The sequence below is a fragment of the Pelobates fuscus genome, chromosome 13, assembly GCF_036172605.1.
Source record: "Pelobates fuscus isolate aPelFus1 chromosome 13, aPelFus1.pri, whole genome shotgun sequence".
NCBI lineage: Eukaryota > Metazoa > Chordata > Amphibia > Anura > Pelobatidae > Pelobates > Pelobates fuscus.
Genome location: NC_086329.1, coordinates 64,659,852 through 64,684,420, shown reverse-complemented (window position 1 = coordinate 64,684,420; position 24,569 = coordinate 64,659,852). Strand labels below are relative to the sequence as shown.

Genomic DNA, 24,569 nt, shown 5'->3' with positions numbered 1-24,569 from the left:
GCTGGGTGCCCAGCACCTCAGACCACTGCTTGACCTTCAACACGGAGCCTTGTCTCGTTCTTGGGGGGATTCACTGTATGCTGTTGGAGATTTGACTGCTAGGAGTGTAAGCTGATGTCTGCTTTTCCTATTCATCTGCTAGCAGCTATTTGTGAGGTTCCAGCTGGAGTGCTACCTTATTCACCTATATCCAGTTCGTGAGTTCTGATGTTCTGCAGTAGCTGTGCCTTTCTGAGAAAAGGGGATTATCGCCTAAACTGGGTTTTACCCTCGTGTATGCTGAAACGGTCCGTTACACCAACTTCTTTCGGTTCCCACACGGCTTCCAGTAGTTGTAATATCTCAGCTGCGTACTTGATTTCTTTACCCTCTGAGTTCAGTAGTCCTCTTTCTTTATACAAAGCTCCATGGGCATGAGTGGTTAAAAACTCATACTTGGAGTCCGTGTAGATGTTCACCCTCAACCCATCAGCCAATTGTAATGCTCGTGTGAGTGCGATTAGTTCTGCCTTCTGTGCCGATGTTCCTTTTGACAATGGCCGAGCTTCTATCACCTTGTCTATGGTTGTCACTGCATATCCTGCATAGCGAATCCCTTCTTTCACATAACTACTGCCGTCCGTATAGTACTGGACATCGGGGTTCTGGATGGGAAATTCACGAAGGTCCGGTCTATTTGAGAACACTTCATCCATCACCTCCAGGCAATCATGTTGACTCTCAGTAGGTTGTGGCAAAAGGGTAGCTGGATTCAAGGTATTAACAGTCTCTAGATGCACTCTCGGGTTTTCACAGAACATAGCTTGATACTTAGTCATGCGGCTATTACTAAACCAATGATTGCCTTTATAGTCTAGCAACGTTTGTACTGCGTGCGGTACTCGCACGTAGAGTTCCTGACCCAGAGTGAGCTTATCAGCTTCGGCTACCAGCAGGGTGGCGGCAGCTACGGCTCTTAGACAAGGTGGAAGACCACTGGCCACTGCATCCAGTTGTTTGGACATATATGCAACAGGTCGTTGCCATGATCCCAAGTATTGTGTCAATACTCCCACAGCCATTCTTCTCTGCTCGTGTACATATAAGTAGAATGGACGTGTATGATCAGGTAGACCTAATGCTGGGGCGCTCATCAATGCCTTCTTAACATCTTCAAATGCCTTCTGCTGTTTGGGTGTCCACAGGAAGGGATTGTGTTCTGTACATTTTATAGCCGCATAAAGAGGTTTCGCCAATATCGCATAATTGGGAATCCATATCCTACAGAAGCCTGCTGCCCCCAAGAATTCCTGCACTTGTCTTCTATTCTTGGGTATTGGTATTTGGCATACAGCTTCTTTTCTCTCTGGCCCCATTATCCTTTGACCTTCAGATATATGGAATCCCAGATACTTGACAGTTGGCTGACACAACTGGGCGTTCTTCCTGGACACCTTGTATCCTGCCTTCCAAAGAATGTGTAGTAAATCATGTGTTGCTTGCTGACATATTTCTCTTGTAACTGCCGCTATCAGCAAGTCATCTACGTATTGTAATAGTACACACTCTCCTGGGATGGACTTGAAATTAAAGCTGATCCAAATAGGGTAGGTGAATTTTTAAACCCTTGGGGCAGCCTTGTCCAAATCATCTCGCGTTTCGAGCCCGTTACAGCATTTTCCCATTGGAATGCAAAGATACACTGGCTTTCCGCAGCAATTCGTAGGCAAAAGAAGGCATCTTTGAGATCCAAAACTGTGAAGTAGGTAGCCCCGCCCGGAATTAAAGCAAGCAGGTTATATGGATTGGGCACAACTGGATGTATACTTACTACCGCATCATTGACTGCTCTCAAGTCCTGCACAGGGCGATACTCATCTGTACCGGGCTTTTGAACAGGCAACAATGGGGTGTTCCAGGGGGAAGTACAGAATTTTAGGATACCATACCTTGTGAACTTATCCAAATAAGATTGTATGTTCTTCTTGGCTTTTTGTGGACTGTGATATTGTCTCAGGCTTACTGGATAAACCCCAAGCTTTAGTTCGATACGAATTGGTGGGATATTACGAGCAAGTCCTGGTGGGTTATTCTCTGCCCACACTCCTGGTATATTGAACAAGGATTTATCACTCTTAGGGTTTTGGCTAGTCAACACTGTATAAAGTCGTCACTCTTCTTCCTTTGGTACAGATATTGTCTTTATACCTGAGGGTCCATTGAACTTCAAAGATGTTGTTCCGTTAGGTAGAAATGTTATCTGTGCTTGTAATTTCGAAAACAAATCACGTCCTAGCAGTTGGACTGGACATTCTGGCGTATAAAGGAACTGGTGTTTCACTATGTGGCCTCCCAATGTACAGAGTCGACTTTTAAGAACCTGTTTAGCGGCACTCCTTCCAGTTGCTCCTATTACGGTGATAGTTCTTCCTGAAGGAGAAGCGACTAGGTCAGTCACCACCGAATGTTCAGCACCAGTGTCAATCATGAAAGAACTCCTTTTTCCCCCTATTGCTACATCGACCGTAGGCTCCGCTCGGCCAAGGGGGATGGAGCCCGGTCGGTATCAATAGTCTTCCATAGCTGTGTCAGCCAAACCCACAAAGTCCCTATCCTCTCTCTCTCGCGCGGTCTCTGCGCTGCTGGGTAATATCTATCTCCACTAACACTTCCTCTATTATTCCCACTATTTCCTCCAGTGCCTCCTCTTCCTCTCGCTCTGCATCTATAATTATTACTATACCCTGCCTTAGGTCTGTCTCTCTCATATTGTTCCCTCCGTGGACACTCACTTCTCCAATGCCCTTCTTCCCTACAGTCCGCGCATTGGTTCCTACTCAAAGGTTCCCCATTCCACTTATTTTCACCTTTATCCGTTCCCCTATATACTTCCTTTTCCCTTCTATCTACGCCTGCGATAGCTACTGCTAGCATATCTGCTTTCCTACGCATCTTTCGCTCTTCCTCCTTCTTCGTCTCTGTCTCCCTATTCATATAGACCTTATTTGCTATCTCCATTAGTTGGGTTATAGACATCCCTACGAACCCCTCTAACTTCTGTAGCTTGCGCTTTATATCTCCGTAGGCTTGGCTGACAAAGGCAGAGTTAACCATACGGGAATTCTCAGGAGCCTCTGGATTAAAGGGGGTATACAACCGGTATGCCTCCAATAATCGGTCATAAAAGGCACTGGGCGATTAATCACATTTTTGCAATACCTCAGCGTCTTAGACATATTAATCGCCTTTTTCCCTCCGGCTTTCATGCCAGCAATAATAGCGTCCCTATATGCTTTTAAATGGGCCATATCTGCGCCATTGACATTCCACTCCGGATCAGTATTTGGATAATGTGCTGTGGCCCATGCTGCTGGGTTTGCCTGATTTTGTGTACGGGCCACTTCTTCCAGTGCTTTAATTGCCGCTTGGTTTATCCGTGTCCTTTCCTCGTTGTTAAACAATGTCATAAGCAGTTGCTGGCAATCAGCCCAAGTGGGATTATGTGTCTGGACTATGGAGGTAAACAAATCCGTCATGGCTTGAGGTTTATCGGTGTACGAGGAGTTATGGGTCTTCCAGTTAAATAGATCAGTAGTAGTGAAGGGAACATAGACCAATACAGGATCAGCGTGTTGTAACTGGCCGTCACCGTTAATGTGTGTCGGGCCTGGTGTCAGTCGGAGAGGCATTTGATAATGTCGGGGTTGGAAGGTACCGGTCAGTTGTCGGGTTAGTATGGGGCTTCGTTTAGAAACGTCAGTTAGGGGTTACTGTTACACCAGTCACTAAATAACTATTACTGCGCCTCTTGGCGAAACTATACAGTCACCAACGCTATAATTCCCTATATCTGAATTAGCCGTCTATAACATACCCCAGTAACATCGTCTTTACAAACAGTAGTTATAGTACGGTTAGCATTGGTTAGAGTACAATTTAAAGTCACAGTTCAATTAGTAGTGGTTATGGTGTTAAACATACAACATAGACAACAGTTATTAGTAGTTATTTACATTATCAGTAATTATACATGGTTATGGTACCGTGCGCTATAATACAATTACACACTATTCACACTCTCGCTAGACGGCAGAGCTCACGCTATCTAGCAAGATATACACGCTACTACAACAATCTTTAACACATTTACAATTCCCAACTAATCTATTGGCCAGTACCTCGATGGACTACCTAAAACTATTTACATCCGTTTTGGTTAGCCACGCTGCCCAAGCACCACATATAGCGAACTAGAGGGCAGAATTTACAACAGCACCCTCTTAGTCTATATACTCTATCAAAAATCTAGGGGGTTCCAAATTTACACGCCTTCCCACTTAGCCAAGATAGGTTGAGATCTAGCGGACGAATTTACACAGACGCCGCTTAGTCTCCCAGTCCCTCCGACCTAGCGAACATACTATACACCTTAGAACGCTAGTCTAGACAAGACACCGGTGTCTGGCTTGGGCTATTTACACAGAACCCAGCCTGACTCCAAACCAAAATTAAACTGGCTGACTACAGGGCGTTTAATTACGAGCGGTGTGCCTTCGCTCCTTCCCTCCACTGGAGGGGGCAGATTCCATACACAAATAACCCCTTATGGGCCTACCGCACAATCGGTATCCAATACCCCTAGTGGATCCACCGTCTAAAACAGTGGTAGTCTTACCTCCTCGTTCCTGAACCTGAGTTCACACTCATCGACGGGGACACCCCAGCACTTACTACGTAGAGGCCGATGATCTCCTGGACAACAGACCAGTGGCGCCGAGACGAAGGGAGGTCCACGCAGAAGTTCAGGGGTGCAGCCGTAGAGAGCGTGGGCAAAGATAGACCGTCTCACGCCTCTGCTTCTCAGCTACCGTTGAACGATGAGCTTCCCGGCCAATGCACCAAATGATACCGGAGAAACTGACAGAAGCCGAGCACAGAGAGATGGACACAGGTTTCTTTAGGAAGGAAGAGATTCTTTATTCGATTCACCGACCGGGACTCAGAGGGACTAGTGTCACCAAAATACAACAAGATCTGAGCCCCGAACAATAGTGTAGGTCCCTTATATAGGCAAATAACTCCACCCATAATAAGCTCCACCCACACATACTCTTACCCCAATCAACCGAACAAAGACTAACTTCCTGTTTGACCACATGGCTTGCCCAGCACAATGGAGGAGGGGAATACTATATCCTGTATTCTTGCACATGCTCTGAACACTACTGATTGTATCTTTGCCACGTGCAACCAACCGACCGATACATCAGTAAATGCACGTGCACATACCACGTGGCAATCTCGGCCTACTAAATTTATTTTTACCGAGATTCCAGCACAATACCACTATTTTTTAACATAGGGCTCAGCACAGAAAATATCTATAAATAAAGAGTTTAAATTCCAGTCTTATTTGAGGGCACTTTCAAAAGTCCGCAGGGATAAGTTGCTGCAACAGTAGTATGTGTGTCAAATCTGTGTCTTTATACGTATCCAAACCTTAAAATAGAAAAGATACTGACATAGTGTAAAAATGTAACAACTTTATTTCCCATAAAAAAAAACCCATAGGAGAAACTCTTACAATAAAATATTGTGAAGCTTATCTCTAAGATTCACATTAAAAGCAAAGTTCAAACAGAGTGTCAAATGGAAGAGTTGAATGTTACCGCTCCGTGGATACTGATAATTCAGAACCGTTCCTGTGTACTAAGATCGGTCCTCTCCAGGAGCGCCGGCTTTCAGATACTGCTGTGATCGTTACAAATTCAAAAGTCCCACCAAAAAACACGATCTACGCGTTTCGCTCATTAGATTGAGCTTTTTCAAGATGAGGTGTTGAGGGGGACAGTGGGTATATATAAGTACCTTTAAATTGACTAATCAATTAATATTTTTGATTAGTCAATTTAAAGGTACTTATATATACCCACTGTGTCCCCCTCAACACCTCATCTTGAAAAAGCTCAATCTAATGAGCGAAACGCGTAGATCGTGTTTTTTGGCGGGACTTCTGAATTTGTAACGATCACAGCAGTATCTGCCACCCTCCCCACACTGTAACCCCTTCTCTTTCTGCCCCCTCCCCCCACTGTAACCCCTGCTTTCCCTGCCCCCCCACTGTAACCCCTACTTTCCCTGCCCCCACACTGTAACCCCTTCTCTCCCTTCCCCCTCACACTGTAACCCCTTCTCTGCCTGCCCTCCTCCCCACACTGTAAACACTTCACCCTCTGCCGCCCTCCCCCCACTGTAACACTTTCTCTCTGTCCCCCCCCACTGTAAACCTTTTTCTCAGTGCCCCCCACTGTAGGCCTCTCTCCACTGCGCCCCCACCACTGTTGCCTTTTCTCCCCCTGCCCGCCGCCCACTCTAACCCTCTCTCACTCTGCCCTCACACTGCCCCCCAACACTGTTACCCTTTCTCGCCCTGCCCGCCACCCACTCTAACTCTCTCTCACCCTGCCCTCACACTGCCCCCCACACTGTTACCTGCACACACACTCCCTCCGACACTGTCACCCTCACCTCCTGTCTCTATGTGTATGTCTATCTGAGTGTCCTTTTGCGTCAGTGTGTGTGTATTTTTGTGTCCATGTGTGTCTGTGTGTGTTAGTGTGTATCTGTGTACATGAGTGTCTGTGTATCTGTGTGTGGGAAACTAGGTGTCATTGTGTGTGTGTATCTGTGTGTATCTCTGTATGTGTGTATTTGTGTGTCTCTGTATGTGTATGTGTATATGTTTTAGATCAAACCAAGTGTTTGATTGAGTATCTGCCCCTGTCCAGATTGCTTAAAATAGAATGCGTGCACGCTGAAGTAAATCACACTGACACAAGTTCAGATAAACACTCTGGAATGTTTAATCAGGGGGGTGGCAAGCCTCTTGTAAAGGCAGAACTACATCATATGCAAAATGCAAAGTAACAGAGCGAATACATCTTTAATTGTTAAGTGTCTTATCGAATGCACTTCCTCCAAAGTGTGATGTCACCATCATCTCGGAATTTTACTCCGGATGGAGACGCCATCTTGTTACACAAAGTGTTTAGTCGATGGAAGGGGGTGCTCTAGCAGCCATTTTGAGTAAATACTGAATACAGGTATACAAAGTAAATAGACATTTTACCTACATTAATTTCTATCCATAACAGTCCCCCCCTTAAAACGACTATTTACTGAAAGCAATATCTATCCCTATAAGCTGTCTCTAATAGCCTACAACACATCTGTCCAACAGGCCTCGGAACTCTTTTGGTGCTGCGCATAAGACGAGCAGTGGCTTGTCCACCAACCCCCTCGCTGCAGACTTTGCCCGTAAAGACAGACGCTAACCCTATGGTCCCTAAAATAATGTAGCTTTGGTATTGGTGGGGAGGGACTGCAACGGGGCTTAGGGCTTATCGTAGTGCTCCTCATCTATCTCCTGATGAATGAAATTTGGTGTTGCCTAATCTGTTGTTTTCTCTAAACACTTCTTAATACAGGAAAAAACACAACAATCAATAAGAGCTATTCTGGAACGTCATCTGAGATGTGGCCTGAAGTTGCTCAGCCAACCCCTGGAGGGCATCTCTTGTATAATGTACAAACCGTTGTTGATTATAATATATATAGTTAATCCAATTTAAATTCTTATTGGCTGTGATGATGATAGGGAGAATGGATTCAAACCCTGCTGCAACTTCATCTCTTGCCTTGAATTCATTAGGCACCCCCCTTGGCACTCCAATGGCATCTATATATACATGGAGGTCGAAACTGCCCTTTACAGGAGTGCCTCTTCTGGTCCTGATGTGTGAGTGTGACTTGTCATGTGCAACTTGGTGGCTGTCAGATATAATGTGTATAGGCCAGGTTGCATTCCACCCACCATAAATCTTCTAGCCGTGACCTAAGCTGCAAGTCCCCCAGGGATTGTTTTTGTAGGAGGGCGAGTGGAACCGTGCTATAAGTGGAAAAATATTTACCAGTGAAATTACTCAAAATCGGCCTTTTCCACCATATATACCATAGCACGTGTAGTTCCCTGGATTTATAGTAATACCCTTGTCTGGTTTGATGTTCTTATTCACAATTGGGTATTCCTTTTTCCACTCTTCACATGCTGACTGATTAGTATTGAGGGTAGTGTAGAGGCTTAGGAAACACAATTCTATGTCGGGGGGTAAGTTTAGGGATACAGTACCTAGGTGGGGTCTGGCTCCTCCACAGACATAGCAGTTAGTTTTATTGTGTTTGTTGGCATTATATCTCATCCATTCAAGCCATAGGTTAGTGTCAGAGAATCCTGTCTCTGTAGCCATAGTATCTTCAAATGTAGGGTTTGCTATGGCTACCATGTCCTTATAGGTCTGTATGTGGGGTTTAAGTGGATTAGTGATCATATGTCGGGAAGCTACCCACTCTGGTGACTGATACATATCTTGTAGGTAGAAGGTTCCCTGTTTATTATAGGAGCCCCCCTTTCCAATACATTCCATTACATGCTCGCCAGCATCTCCGGGGCTGGGATGTTCTATGTTTAGGATAAGTTTCATTGGGGTCGTCCCTCCCGGTTTCCGTAAAGTCATTCTGCGTAATAAGGACTCCCCATTTCTGTCAAACCTATCTAAGGGAACTCTGTGGTTTATAACCCCAAGCTGACCCTGCATTCCAACCCGCCGCCCATCAGGAACTACAGTCATGTCCCCAGTAGTCGTCTGTAACACATATGTATGGGTCCTTTATGTAGGGAATGTCTTTTTATACCAATGATTGTGGGAATGTTACAATATCACAATAATCAAATGTAAAGGTGGCCACATGTATGTTAGCTGAGTTGTACCAAAATGTGTAAACATCATCATCTTTAGTAATGGCAACTTGTTGGGCCCTAGTCAGGCCTAGCAGCAAAAGGATGTACAGGATAATCATTGCTTAGGACAGTCCGCCTCCTCGGGGGCTGGAACCTTCTTGCAGTGGTAAGCGTGGATCCAGGTGCTCTTCCCGACCAATTTAACAGATGTGGCTGTGAATAGGAGGACTTGGAAGGGACCATCATATCTTGGCTCAAGAGTGTGCTTTCTCACGAATTTCTTAACCAGAACCAAATCACCAGGAAGCAGTCGGTGGGTGCCCGTGTCAGACTCTTGATCTGGAATGGAAGAAAACACTTGTGCATGGATTTTGCTCAACGCTCGGGAAAGGGCAATTACATAGTCAACCAATATATCAGACTGGAGTTGAAGTTGCCGGGGTGGGAGTAGCACCCGAGTCTAGGGGCTGAACCAAACAGAATCTCATAAGGTGATAAAAAAAACTTCCCTTTGCGTGTGTACCTTACACTAAATAGAGCTATGGGGAGACTCTCTGGCCAGGGCAAGTTTCTTGGGCCATTTACAGCATTCTGGCCTTTAAAGTGTCATTAATGCGTTCTACCTTACCACTACTCTGTGGATGATAGGGTGTGTGGAATGCAAGGGTCACCCCCAGTGCTGCCCAGATTTCTTTGGTTACTGATGCAGTGAAAGCCGGACCCTAGTCACTTTCTATTACTTCTGGGACTCCGTATCTGCATTAAACTTTGGTGATCAGGCGTTTGGCTGTGGTCTTGGCTGTCATGTTAGTAACTGGATAGGACCCTGGCCATCCTGAGAACATGTCCACTTTGACTAGTGCATATTCATACCGGCCACTCTTTGGCATTTGGATGTGGTCAACTTGGATTCTTTGGAAGGGGTAGTGAGGTTTGGCTAGATGCTTCAGGGGAGCTTTTTTCATTCTGCCTGGGTTGCACTTGGCACAGATGGTGCAGGATTTGCAGTAGCTGTTTGTCAGAGAAGTGATTCCTGGTGCTTCATAGTATTTGCTGATCAAAGAGTTCATGAGGGTCTTGGACAGGTGTGATGCTCCATGGGCCCACTGGACCACTGCTGAATACATTCTCTTGGATAAACAGAACTTGAGGTTGTTGGAGTAAACCCCATCTTTAAGGGTTGCCCCTTTTTGTTTCCAACTTTGTATTTCAGGATCAGCAGCTGCTTGTTGTTCTTTCAGGAGCTTGAGGTCTGTGGGTAAGGTCTGCATGGTGAATATGGGAATTTCTTCAGCGGACACTCTTCTGTCGACTTCCCTTGGTGTATACGCAGCGTCTTTGGCGGCTTGGTCCGCTATATAGTTGCCTCATGCTTCATCTGAGTTCAGTCTCAGACCATGAGCCTTTACCTTCAGTATGACCACTTCTTCATGGAGAAGTAGGACATCCATCAGCTCCTTGATAGCCGTGCTGTGCTTTACTGGTGTGCCAGTTGCTGTAAGGAATCCTCTTGTCTTCCAGATTAGTCCGAAGTCATGTGCCACGCCTAGTGCATATCTTGAGTCAGTGTAGATATTGGCGTGTCTTCCTTCAGAAATCTTGCATGCTGAGGTGAGGGCATGTAGCTCAGCTTCTTGTGCAGACATGGATGGGGGGAGTGGGGATGCTTGAAGTACTTCATCCACTGTGGTGACAACAAATCCAGTATGGTATCTTCCTTGTTCATCAGCAAATCTGGAGCCATCCACAAACCGGGTGAGTTCAGGTTCTTGCAAGGGTTATTTCCATTTTCTTTTGTTTGAAACAATCATGAGGTGCATCTGGATCTTGGTCTGTGGGTGGGGTTTCAGTGCATGTTTCTGTGTGGAATTGGGGATAGCCAGTTGTCTTGCAATTCAGGGTTCGCTTAGTGACACCCTCTCAGAGAGCTCGGTCTGATCTGCAGTGCTCCATGATTTGGCCAATGGGCCAAGTTCTTTCCATGAAATCTGTGGGGACTTGGAGAGAGAGATATGGGGACAGCTAAGTCCCAGTGGTGGTATAGATAAGCTACCTCCGGAGGCAGGTGGACTAAGGCTAGACAATTGCCATTAGAATCACGGAACAGGTCTGTTATGATGAGCTGCACCTCCACCAGCAGGAGTCCAGGATTGAGGCCAAATTGACTGGGAGAGTGTTGTGCTCCTTGAGGCATGACAGTCCATGTGTATTGCTGACAGTCATGGGTGAACAGATATTTGCATGATATTTGCATGAGGGGTCAAGGGGTACACTGAAGAAAGAACTAGCCAGATCCACCACTGTGAAGAACTTGGAGGTAGGTGGGACCCTACCCAGAAGGGACCCTACCCAGAAGTGTGTGAGGGTTGGATACAATGAGGGTTTCCAGGACAGTAGCTTCATTTACAACTCTGAGATCTTGGACCATCCTGTATTTTTCAGGCTCACCCTTTTCAGTTTTCTTCTTCACAGGGAACAAGGGAGTGTTGCAGGGAGACACACGCTTGACCAGGGCACCATTGGACAATAGGCTTTCGAGCTGCTGAGAGATAGCAAAGCTTGGGCAGACTTCAGAGGATACTGTGGCTTACGGGGCAGGCTGGCTCCTGGGAGTAACTTCACCAGAACTGGGGCAAAAGGCACTGGGGGAACCAGCTAGGACCCTTGCATCCCTGTCAGGGGTCTCCATGTGGGGCAGGAGGGGTATGGAGCAGAGAGCTGAAGTATCAGCAGTTGCCATGGGGGAAGACGACAACTGAATCTTGCCATCTGAGGTGAAGGAGATAGAAGCTTGTAAGTGGGAGAGGACATCTGCTTTCAGTATGTTAATTGGGCAGGTAGAGGAAACCACAAAGCCGGCCAGGAGATCAGGGTGAGTGCCAACTTGCAGGGGCTTAGTTAATGGACTACTCCGTTGAGTGCCATCTACACCTACACAAGAAACATCAATGTTGGACAGCAAAGAGGAGTTAGGCTTGTTCTCTAAGGACGCTCCGGGCTGCGCCTGTGTCAACTAAGAATTTGGTTGGGTGCCCTTCTACAGGTAGGACTACTGTGGCTAGGGGCCCACCCTTGTCCCCTGAAGACATTGCCATGACAGGAGTAGATGACAAAGGTTTGCCAGTTACCTAGCATAGGAGATCTATGTGTGCTTGGTCAGGGCCAGTGTAGGGGCGGCTGGCTGGTGCAGGGTTACTGACTGGGGGGAGGGGGTTAGTTGGCAACCGGGTAGCTGGCAGTGGGATAACTGGCAGCGGGATTATTAGCTGTGGAGTAACCATGAGCTGAGAACTGGGGGTAATTGGCTGCAGGGTTAGTCTGTCTCACATCCCGCTGGAACTGTCTAGGGGGCGTAGGGGCAGTACACTCTCTTCTGAAATGACCTGGCTGACCACAGTTAAAACAATTCCTGTGTTGAGGCATAGAGGGTTGACTCATTGGTAGGCCTGGAGTCAAGGGTAGGTCTGGAGGCAGGGGTGCATACCTAGGGGTTGGTGTGGGTAGCTGTGCAGGGCGAGAGAACATAAGGGGAGCTGGTTGCCTCGGTAAGGGTAGCTGGGAGGACTCTAAGCCCTTAGCAACTAACAGGATTGATTGATAAAGCCCAAGGGAGGGCAAAACGCATCTCGAAGAGTCTGGCAGCTAAAGACTTTTAATATCATTGTTTTGTAAATTATATGTATTACCGTAATTGTTTTAATATACTTTATACATTAATAAATTGATCTATTTGATCATTCTCTGCAATCTGCTGCCTACCTGCATCTACCTCCTAAAGAAGGTTTGCCCCCCTCAGTGAGGGTAATAAGCTGTGTAAACCAGATCCAGGTTAATTAATATTGGCTCTGGACAAGGTGAGCAATTTTTCATTTTGAGATACCATTGCACATATAACTTATCTAGACATACTTCACCAAGGGGCAATCCCTTCTATGTGTTTTTTCCCTTCTGAGTATTGAAGCAAGAAAACCAAAGAGGGAAGGTGTCTCCCATCGCACACCAAAGTCTATGTGATTTGAGCCAGTCCTTTTCTTGGCTCTCTATTTGTGAGTGCAAACTATCACTATTCATATTTCTTGTTACTAAAATCAGACATACTTCACCATTGGAAATTTCTTTTTTTGTTTTGCATATTTCACTTTACCTGAGATTACCTGATACCCCTAAAAATTAGGGGTAAGTACATACAAGCGCTCCACTTACGGGTTTTTGTGGTGGTTTCTCTTCATATTAACCCTCTCAAATCCCCTATTTTCTACTATACTTCTGGGACCAGAGAGAGCAGTACATAAGTGTTGTAGCAGCTATTTAAAACTTATAACCAGTTATTGTTGTTTAAGCGCCTATCTAGCACACAGAATACACCTTTGTCACTACTGTTAAATAGACATTTTACCTACATTAATTTCTATCCATAACATATACACTGCACACATACTCCATACAAAAAACATGCTTACATTCAAACACACATTGTGTATATATATATATATATAGTTTATATATACAATATACACGCACTGCAATCAAACGCAAACATTACATACAAACACACCCCTGCATTAAAACACTAGAATTACATGCAAACACCCCTTCATTCAAACACCAACACTACACACAAAAGCACACCTGCATTTAAAGTTCTACACTTCATACAAATACCCCTGCATTCAATCGCAAACATGACAAACAAGTACACCACTACATTCCAATGGCAACAGTGCATACAAATATTCCCATACATGCACACATATACTTAATAAACAAACATGCTTACATTCAAATGCTCCAACACTGCTCACAAGTATAACTCTGCAACGATGGGCAAAAGGTAGATTCCCAGCTGGCATAGCATTGTTGAAGTTCTCCGACAGATGGAGATCTACCTTTTAGCCACACTTGCATAAGAGGGGGGCCCAGAAAACATACTTGCTCCAGGGCCATCTCTACATTAGTTCCACCACTGGGATACTTAACATGAGGTGCCTGGATGAGCAGGACACAGAACTTCTGATTCTGACTGAGTCTTTGAGTAAGCAGTCGTATGCCTCTAAAACTGATTGCCATGATGTGCAAAGTTTCTGCCTCTAAAACTCCGATATATCAAAATTATGCATCTAAAACTGCCATGATATGCCAAATTATGCCTCTAAAACTGCCATGATATGCCAATTTTATGCATCTAAAGCTGATTGCCATGGTGTGCCAATTGTATACTTTTAAAACTGATTGCCGTGGTGTGCCACTTTTATGCACCTAAAGTTGCCATGATGTACCAAGTTTATACATCTAAAACTGATTCCCATAATGATCCGATTTTATGCAACTAAAACTGATTGCCATGGTGTGCCAATTTTATGCATCTAAAGCTGGCATAATGTTCCAATTGTATGCCTGTAAAGCTGATTGCCAGGGTGTGCCAATTGTAAAACTGATTGCCAGATTGCCATGGTGTGCCAATTGTATGCATCTAAAGCAAATTGCTATAGTGTGCCAATTGTATGCCTCTAAAGCTCTTTGCCATGATGTGCCAATTTTATGCCTCTAAAAGTAATTGTCATGGTGTGCCAATTGTGTGCATCTAAAGCGGATTGCTATGGTGTGCCAATTGTATGCCTCTAAAGCTGATTGCCATGGTGTTCACTTTTTAAAATATGCATTAAAAGCAAGTGTGTCTTAAAAATTACCATTTTGAAAAGTGGGTCTCAGTCCATAAAAGTTTGATCTATTGGTTTAGTTACCCAATAAAAAAAAAAAAAAAAAAAAAAAAAAAAGAGATGCTCTGACCCGGTTATATAGCTTTCATAGCTATTTGTCCCTTGTCGTAGCCACTCAGATCTTTTTGCGTGCGCATTTTTCCTGCTTCCATCACATGAAATTCAAGAGCTGACTGTTCACTTGCTGCCTCATGTATGTCACCCTTTGACCGGTGCCATTGTAACGATATAATCCGTCATTCACTTCAGCTGTCAGTGGTTTCATTGTTGTGGCTGATCAGTGTAAGTAAATGTTTTGGTTTCTTTAACACAGAGGTAGCACTTCTTTTCCATTTCTTATCCAGTCCACATACCCTGGGGAGTGATTTGGGGAAATTCATGAGAAGCACCCACCTGCTCTAATATTAACCATCTAACCACTTGGTGTGAGGTAATAGGAGGAAGGGTCATATACCCACCTATTTGATTTTCAACCACTCTCCTCCTACCAACCACGTGTGAGAGTTATAGGGAACGCTGCCCTTTAAAAATAAATAGGTATATGGACAACACCAGACAATTGTTTTGGCCTGTATGGGCCTGTAGAACGAAAATATCATGATTCTCAGCCATGCACCAACTGACTGAGAGTGATAGGAGCAACACTTCACAGTAACTTCCATGCAGTAGCATCTTAACGCTTCAGATAATATCACCCTCGTAGGATTCTTCCCTTATCCCTCTACCTAGAGAATGGGTGTGGAACAGGACTGCCACGTCCATAGGGCGGCACAAGCGGCTGCCATAGGGCGCATCGGCCCTGGGGTGCAAGTTTAGAGTGACCGGCACGAGGAAAGCGCACAGCACACTCAGTGTAGCATGGCTGAGCGAAGCGGACCACTGTACAGGAGGATCTGTTTCCTGTACCCGGCTGGACTGACAGGAAGTGCTTACTGAGAGAGCACTTCCTGTCAGTCCGGCCAGGTACAGGAATCTGAAGCTCCGCTCTGCCTGGGCACGCTACAAAAGAGGTAGGAGGCATGCGAGGGAGGGGAGTTGACCACTAAGGGGGGTAGGGGGGGAAATGGGGAGAGAGGAACACTAAGAAAGGGCAGGGAAAAGGAACACTAAAGGGGGACCACTAAACCGTGATGAGATACTAAGAGACCGGGAAGAGAGGAGATAAGACCACTAAGGGACAGGGATGGGAAAAGAAAAACTAAGGGGGAGGGAGACCAGTAAAATGGAGGGGGGGACCACTCAGGGGCATGTAGGGGGACCACTCAGGGGCATGTAGGGGGACCACTCAGGGGCATGTAGGGGGACCACTCAGGGGCATGTAGGGGGACCACTCAGGGGCATGTAGGGGGACCACTCAGGGGCATGTAGGGGGACCACTCAGGGGCATGTAGGGGGGCCACTCAGGGGCATGTAGGGGGGCCACTCTGGGGCATGTAGGGGGGCCACTAGGAGGCATGTAGGGGGACCACTAAGAGACATGGAAGGGAAGGGAAGGGAGGGGAGAGGAACACTAAGGGACAGGGAAGGGACAATTGCTGTGTGTGTATATGTCTAATTTTTTACTACTTGTGTGTTTGCATAGAAACACTATATATAGAGAGATCTCTATATATAGTATTTCTATGCAAACACAGTTTGGCTGAGGAGGGGGGTATAGAAAGCACATGCGCGGTTGAGCGCTGAGTTTCTTCTTAGTGCGGCATTCAATGCAGCTCTATGAAGAATGTGATTGGTGCAACGCGAAACCACGCATGCGCACCACATCGCGATGACTCTTCTCAAGGAGAAGCATCCTATTGGGCTCTGCGATTTCGTCATTTTGTTGAAAAAAGGGGCATGGCCTAGCGGGAAGCTCTGCGCTGGAACGGAGGTAAGTTTTTTATTATTAAAACTTACTAGGATTTTTTAATTTTATTTTTATGGCAAGTTCATATAAAAGCAAGAAAGAAGGCTGGGGGACCTGCCTTTCTTGATTTTATATGTTGACTATAGTGTCCCTTTAAGGAACATGGAGCAGGGGCGTATTATCCGCAAGGCAAACAAGGCATTTGCCTTGGGCGGCATTTTCCAGGGGGCGGCAAAAAAAGCCGCCCCCAAATGCCCAAGGCAAATGTCTTGTTAGCCTTGCGGCTAACAGACATGCCGGCGGGCTGCTGGGTGGTCGGGCGGCGCTGGCGGGCGGCTGGCGAGGGAGCACTTCTTCTGAGCTGTCTGCTCAGCTCCCTCGCGCGCCGCAGAGTGAGGCTGGGAGCCGGAATATGACGTCATATTCCGCCTCCCAGCCTCACTGTGCTGCGCGCGAGGGAGCTGAGCAGACAGCTCAGAGGAAGTGCTCCCTCGCCATCAGCCCGACCGCCCAGCAGCCACTGGACCACCAGGGAGAAAGATGACCCCCCCCCCCCCAGCATTCCCAAAGGTAAGGAGGCTGGGGGGGTTAAAGTAAAAAAAGAAAGTGTTAATGTGAGTGAGTGTTAGTGCGTGTGTCTGTTAGTGCGTGTGTCTGTTAGTGCGTGTGTCTGTTAGTGCGTGTGTCTGTTAGTGCGTGTGTCTGTTAGTGCGTGTGTCTGTTAGTGCGTGTGTCTGTTAGTGCGTGTGTCTGTTAGTGCGTGTGTCTGTTAGTCTGTGTGTCTGTTAGTGTGTGTGTGTCTGTGTGTCTGTTAGTGTGTGTGTGTGTGTGTGTCTGTTAGTGTATGCGTATCTGTCAGTGAATGTGTGTGTGTGTATTTAGAAGGCGGGGCGGGGGGAAGGGGTGGCAGGGGGGGGGGAAGGGGGGCGCCTGAGTTTTGTCCTGCCTAGGGCAGCACAAAACCAGGATACACCACTGACATGGAGGGGAGAGGAGATGCTTTTTGAGGGGTGTGGGGGGCAAAATCATCTTCGCCTGTGTACCCAAAAATCTTTGCACACTCCCTGGTGTGGAAGAGGGTGGGCACATGTCAAACCCACCTGATATGGTCCTCTAGTATGTGGAGAGGGCATTAGGGGGACCACTTGTCAGATCCCTCCAATATTGCATTTTTTCCATTGTGCAGTATTTGCTGTATTTGACAGGGAAAGCCACATAAAGCAATGTCCTTTCTTATGCCATGCCTTTTTTGTGTTCTAGAACTATTGAGATCAATTTTATAAATGAAGATCTTACAACTTTTGTGATAAGAACAGTCTTCATAGAAAGAGTGTTTCTTTAAATACTGTATTTACTTTGCAGGAAAACAATAACTGCTCTAGCCTTTTCTCCTGATGGGAAGTTCTTGGTCACAGGAGAAGTAAGTATTTGATTTGTTACACAATCTTAGCCTGAAATGCATTAATTGACTGGATAAAACTATAGGACAACACTTGCTTAGAAAATATGGGTGACCCTATGGTCTTCCTAAGCGTGTGCCTTAAACTGAATAAGTATGCAATATTAACTAAATACTAAAACACATCACTCAAAATGTAAATTGCAGGCTTTTACACATTGCAAGTTGTACACATCGAACCCTTATCTAACCCTAAGCATGGGGTAATTTGGTAATTTGGAGGGCCCAGACTTGCCATGGCACCTAGACAGCTGCAGATAATCTAGGGTTTATACACTAGGTAAATTCCTAATATTAACATGTTTTGCTCCCACACCTTGCTTTGAAAACTCTCATATACCTAAACATTCCTAGAAAGTTAGCTATGTACCACTGTCTAGTAAGGTGTAACAAATGGAATTTGTGCTGCAAGATTTCGTGATTCGAATGACAATGTAATACATTCGGATGGATTGCCATGCCAGTTTAGGAGAATATGTTCTATCCTCTTTAAGCCAATCTTTATTGATAACATAGCTTCCATAGTGCCAAGCCTAAATAATAATACCCCCTCCCCCCCTCCCCCCCCCAAAAAAAAAATTACGAAAAAATGTTTTGTTTTAGGTTAAAAGACTAAATGGAGTGTAACCACTGCATCCCAAGATAAAGTTCATGCCAAAAATGTGTCAATGTTCCTTACCAGTTTGAATTGATATTTCCACATGTTTTCTTCCATTTTGTCACTGCTCAATCTCCCCCTGGATCATGGTTATACATAGCCTATTTTAGATGTTGACACGTTATTAAGAAATAGAAAATGCACTGGCATATCAGAGGCTAATGATACACTAGGTTACGCACAACCTGCAAATAAAGAGGAGGACATTAGCATTGAGAAAGGGATGCTGCCCGAAACTTTTGCTGCTTTAACTTTGTCTTAAAATAAATTGTGGTAGCACCTGTGTGCACACCTATACTGGATGAGCAGGACTTTTGTTTGTTTTTTGGCTAGGTTACGGACAGGTCTTGCTTATACCCTCAAAAATCTTAGTGTTGTCTCTGATTTTTAATTGATATTACTATTGCTCCCACAGCAAAGGCATGATCATACATGTGACCTCTAATTTTAAAGACTTACCTTGTGAATTTTAGCCATTTATATAACCGCTCAAAATGTAACTTTACGAATTGATAATTTTTCCTCTGGTAGCAAGTAAGGGAAACAAATATAATTTAATTATTGTTGCTATGTCTAGTAAAAAGGATCAAACGGTGTTCAGCAATTCCTGTAAGAATGATTGATCTGAGAGCTCATGTAATCTTAAAATTGACCCTGAAGTATAACCGTTTTTCAAAGATTTTCAATCAATCTTTAATATATACTTGCAGAATATGTAAAGTAAAGAGTTGTTAAAAATGCACAATTGCTGTTTTTGGTTATGAACAAAAAATTTTTGTTAAAAACCTACAGATTGTTACAGAAACTTCCTTTCCTGCTACTGCTTTGTAATTTTCTAATCAATTTTAATCTAGAGTGGGCATATGCCAGCTGTGCGAGTCTGGGATGTGGCTGAACGAATCCAGGTGGCGGAGTTACAAGAACACAAATATGGTGTAGCCTGTGTGGCCTTCAGTCCGAGTTCCAAATATATAGTTTCTGTCGGTTATCAGCATGACATGATAGTAAATGTTTGGTCATGGAAGGTAATTCTCAACAAATGCAATACTACTATTATTTTGAATAATACACTGTCTGTTTTCACTAAATAACCTTTCAAAACTCTGTGTAATGGATTCTTGTCTTTCAGAAAAACGTGGTTGTTGCAGCAAACAAAGTTTCCAGCAAAGTGACAGCAGTCTCCTTCTCAGAGAACAGCAGTTACTTTGTTACAGCTGGAAACCGTCATGTCAAGTTCTGGTATCTGGATGAAGCAAAGTCATCTAAGGTCAGTGAGAGAACAGTGTTAAATGTGACTTTTAAAAGAACAATAAAGTGTTAGGAGTACAAACCTGTATTCTAAATGCTTTAGTGTCCCTATTTTAAAACAGCCCCCCCATATGCGATATAAAATAATAAAACAAATGATTTCACATACATTTTTCCAGCGCCAATGTTTCCTTGCACTGCTTACCTCTCTGCCTCCTGCCATGTCAAAAAGCAGTAAAAGTTTTGGTTGAAGGCTTTCGCTGTAATAAGGGCAGCAGTAAATCTCACAAGGATTCCCATCCCCTTTGGAAAAAAATGTAAAGCACAGGTAGATAAACCACACAACCACAATAAATAAAATAAAATAAAAAAATCACCTATGGGTGGTTATGCATATCATTTTCTATACCATTAGATGATGGGGATCTTCGTATGAGACACAATATATGTCTTTGGAAAATAGAGGTAAAAAAAACGATAATAGTGTAAAATGAAATACAGTTTAGTGGATATAAACAGGGGCCCCTCTGATGAGTACCTGAACGAAACGCGCGCGTCAAGGGCTCAGGATGCCGTAGCCGGCAATATCTCAGTGTTCTATTTCCCGTTGTCGTTATCCTGTCAGTCACCTTCTCTGAATGGCTATCCTGCGACTGGGCTTTCTGCCCATTTTTCTTTTACTATTATTTTTATTTTAGTCTTGCTACTTAGTGGGGGGTTTAGTGATAGTGCAGCTTTGATTTAAGGGGTGCCCTCGAAGGCACGTTAGATTTGCACTGATAAGTCTTATCGGTATAGGGACTTGATATACTCCCTACTGACTATTACCAACTGATCGATGTGATTCACTCTCACGAGGGACCTCTCCTTCTACAGCACTCTTTTCATATATATTTGTTTGCGTTCTCTAACTTCTATTTGGTGGTGTTTAGCCATTTGTATATACATATCCTGCCTAAATTTAGGCAGCTCAACTATTTGATTGGACTCTTTCTGCAGCAGGGTCTAGTGTCTAGATATTTACTGCCTCTCCCCCTAGCTCTCTGTAGAGACTGTGTAAGTAGATACTTTTCATTGTAAAGTCTTAATTTTTGATACTTTGTTTCTGTCAGGCAGTTAGACCAAGAATGCTCAGTGCTGTTATAGCAAGATAATACTTTTGCCCAGGACCGAATACCCTGGTTTTTGCTTTGTATTTTTACCTCTAATGGCTTTTAGAATTATCTATTAAAAGTTAAGTTTCAGTTTTATTTATTCATTATTTCCTATCATATCAAATTTTTTTTGTGACAACAACTACTATTGCGACTCCTACACAATATTCAATCGGGAGACACCTATTGGCAGTGTTTTTGTTTTCTCTTTTCTTAATTCTTTAAAATGAACCATTTAGGGGTTACTCCCCCCCCCCTCCCCCATTTTTTACACCATCTACCATTACTTTGTCTCTTTTCACTGTATAGGCTCCTATTTTCTTTTTCTACTAATTCAGTTTAGTAGATATGCCAAAAACATCCCCACTCTTTCTGGGGCTATTTGAAGCTCAGAGGTAATCAGCATGTATTCACATATATTGCTGCATTGATACATTGAAGAGATCTTGGGTCCCTGACTGCAGTATACCAATACTGCAGTCAGGGACCCAAGATCTCTTCAATGTATTAATGCAGCAACATATGTGAATACAAAAGAAATAGACCAATGGCACAGTATTTTCAAAGATGTATAAATAAATAATGGTAACCTACAAATTCCAGAGCATAGACTTGCTCTGGGTATGGAGAGTTCTTGTGTTTGATTAACACCACAGATACAACGGAAGCAGGATGCTAGATAAAATTAGTGGAGATGATACAGAGATAAAATAGAACTACATTTTATTGGTACAAAGTTAAAAAGAATACAATTGTAAATGAAACTATGAATAAAACTTCTACACTTACTGTGTTTGACCCTGACACTTTCTCAAAAGTGTGATGTATTCTCATAACTGTACTCTTTATATAAGGATGGTAATTTCTGTTTCCGACATGTAATGAAGGACGCTATTGTCACGTGGAAGGGACATATTGCGAATGTGCATCAAAAGTAATTGGGTCAGTGTGGCTGTTTACTCTTTTTTCCTGGTGGGCTGCTGCTCTCTGGGGCTGGACCGCTGGGTGAGCAGCTCTTTAGCCAGCCCCCAGCGCAGCTGTCTCATCTGCTGGGCTCCCTTGATGTTACTGAGAGCCCAGCTCCCTTCCTACAGGCAGGGAAAGCCGGTGTTCTAACACCGGGACAAAACCTGGTATCCTTGCTGCCCCCTGCCTGTAAACACAGGAAACACGCAGCGGTGAGCAGAAAGCAGCTTGTGCTCAGAGTACACGGCTCTCCTGCTCCCCCAGTAGAAGCAAGAACAACTTCCTTCAGGCTGGAGAATGGTTCCTCCTCCACACAGGTATGGCCCACATGGAGTCTAAGGGGGTTGATTATTATGTGTTTATGTGTGGGCATATTTCAGTAAGAGTGTGTGTTAGTGAGTGTCATGAGGTTTGAATGTTGCATTCTTAATGATACATAATATAAATAAACACAAGACAACTTATTTTATCCAACTTGTTTATTCAATACTTCAATATTGCACCTTGGAAAATGGCCGTGAACCTTTATTACTGATTTCATAATTCCACTTTAAACATAAAACCATAATTTTAAAACCAAACCGAAATATTAACCATTAAAACTCTCCAAAGCTCTGCCCCCCCCCCCCCCCACCAAAGCCAGGAGCCATAAATTCCAAGGCTCCACCCCCCCACCACAGCCAGGAGCCATAAATATATATCATAAAACCAATTTTATTAACCAAATCCACCCTCCTGTGTTGCCCAGGAGGGTGACTTATATCCCATAATACAGGGAGTGCATAATTATTAGGCAAATGAGTATTTTGACCACATCATCCTCTTTATGCATGTTGTCTTACTCCAAGCTGTATAGGCTCGAAAGCCTACTACCAATTAAGCATATTAGGTGATGTGCATCTCTGTAATGAGAAGGGGTGTGGTCTAATGACATCAACACCCTATATCAGGTGTGCATAATTATTAGGCAACTTCCTTTCCTTTGGCAAAATGGGTCAAAATAAGGACTTGACAGGCTCAGAAAAGTAAAAAATAGTGAGATATCTTGCAGAGGGATGCAGCACTCTTAAAATTGCAAAGCTTCTGAAGCGTGATCATCGAACAATCAAGTGTTTCATTCAAAATAGTCAACAGGGTCGCAAGAAGCGTGTGGAAAAACCAAGGCGAAAAATAACTGCCCATGAACTGAGAAAAGTCAAGCGTGCAGCTGCCAAGATGCCACTTGCCACCAGTTTGGCCATATTTCAGAGCTGCAACATCACTGGAGTGCCCAAAAGCACAAGGTGTGCAATACTCAGAGACATTGACAAGGTAAGAAAGGCTGAAAGACGACCACCACTGAACAAGACACACAAGTTGAAACGTCAAGACTGGGCCAAGAAATATCTCAATATCTCTATTTTTCTAAGGTTTTATGGACTGATGAAATCTGAGTGAGTCTTGATGGGCCAGATGGATGGGCCCGTGGCTGGATTGGTAAAGGGCAGAGAGCTCCAGTCCGACTCAGACTCCAGCAAGGTGGAGGTGGAGTACTGGTTTGGGCTGGTATCATCAAAGATGAGCTTGTGGGGCCTTTTCGGGTTGAGGATGGAGTCAAGCTCAACTCCCAGTCCTACTGCCAGTTTCTGGAAGACACCTTCTTCAAGCAGTGGTACAGGAAGAAGCCTGCATCCTTCAAGAAAAACATGATTTTCATGCAGGACAATGCTCCATCACACGCGTCCAAGTACTCCACAGCGTGGCTGGCAAGAAAGGGTATAAAAGAAGAAAATCTAATGACATGGCCTCCTTGTTCACCTGATCTGAACCCCATTGAGAACCTGTGGTCCATCATCAAATGTGAGATTTACAAGGAGGGAAAACAGTACACCTCTCTGAACAGTGTCTAGGAGGCTGTGGTTGCTTCTGCATGCAATGTTGATGGTGAACAGATCAAAACACTGACAGAATCCATGGATGGCAGGCTTTTGAGTGTCCTTGCAAAGAAAGGTGGCTATATTGGTCACTGATTTGTTTTTGTTTTGTTTTTGAATGTCAGAAATGTATATTTGTGAATGTTGAGTTGTTATATTGGTTTCACTGGTAAAAATAAATAATTGAAATGGGTATATATTTGTTTTTTGTTAAGTTGCCTAATAATTATGCACAGTAGTAGTCACCTGCACACACAGATATCCCCCTAAAATAGCTAAAACTAAAAACAAACTAAAAACTACTTCCAAAAATATTCAGCTTTGATATTAATGAGTTTTTTGGGTTCATTGAGAACAGGGTTGTTGTTCAATAATAAAATTAATCCTCAAAAATACAACTTGCCTAATAATTCTGCACTCCCTGTAAGGTCACGACAAGAAGGGAGGGTGGGTGGGAGCAGCAGCTCAGTTATATTTAAAAACGGCCAACCTTGATAGTTGTCTGGCACAAGCTGAGGTAAATAATTTGGCGCCTTTAAATTTATACTCCTCATTTTCCCGCCGCTGCTTATCTCGTGCTGCGATCTACCAATCAGGGATCGCAACCTTCCCGCTCTGCTAATAGCGCGTGCTGCCCTGCACCTAACCCTCAGTGCACTCTGCTGCTGACCTAAACTTACCAATACTTGCCCAACAGCCTCTGCTCCATCAAACCTCATGAGGCTTGCTCGTTATGCAGTCTGCGTGCCCAACATTATATGTATACTTCAGTGTGAGTGTGTATGACACTGTGTGTATACTTCAGTAAGAGTGTGTGTTAGTGAGTGTGTGT

The 24,569-nt window shown here is 44.3% G+C and overlaps 1 protein-coding gene across 1 annotated transcript in view; it reads left to right on the top strand.

Moving 5' to 3' along the window:
* MAPKBP1 (mitogen-activated protein kinase binding protein 1) overlaps positions 1-24,569 on the top strand; it is a 535,700-nt gene that overhangs the window by 213,640 nt on the left and 297,491 nt on the right. Inside the window, exons 5-7 of the mRNA XM_063439925.1 lie at positions 17,702-17,759; positions 19,311-19,481; positions 19,586-19,723. Of these exons, the coding sequence (XP_063295995.1) occupies positions 17,702-17,759; positions 19,311-19,481; positions 19,586-19,723 (367 nt within the window). The remainder of the gene's footprint in view (positions 1-17,701; positions 17,760-19,310; positions 19,482-19,585; positions 19,724-24,569) is intronic.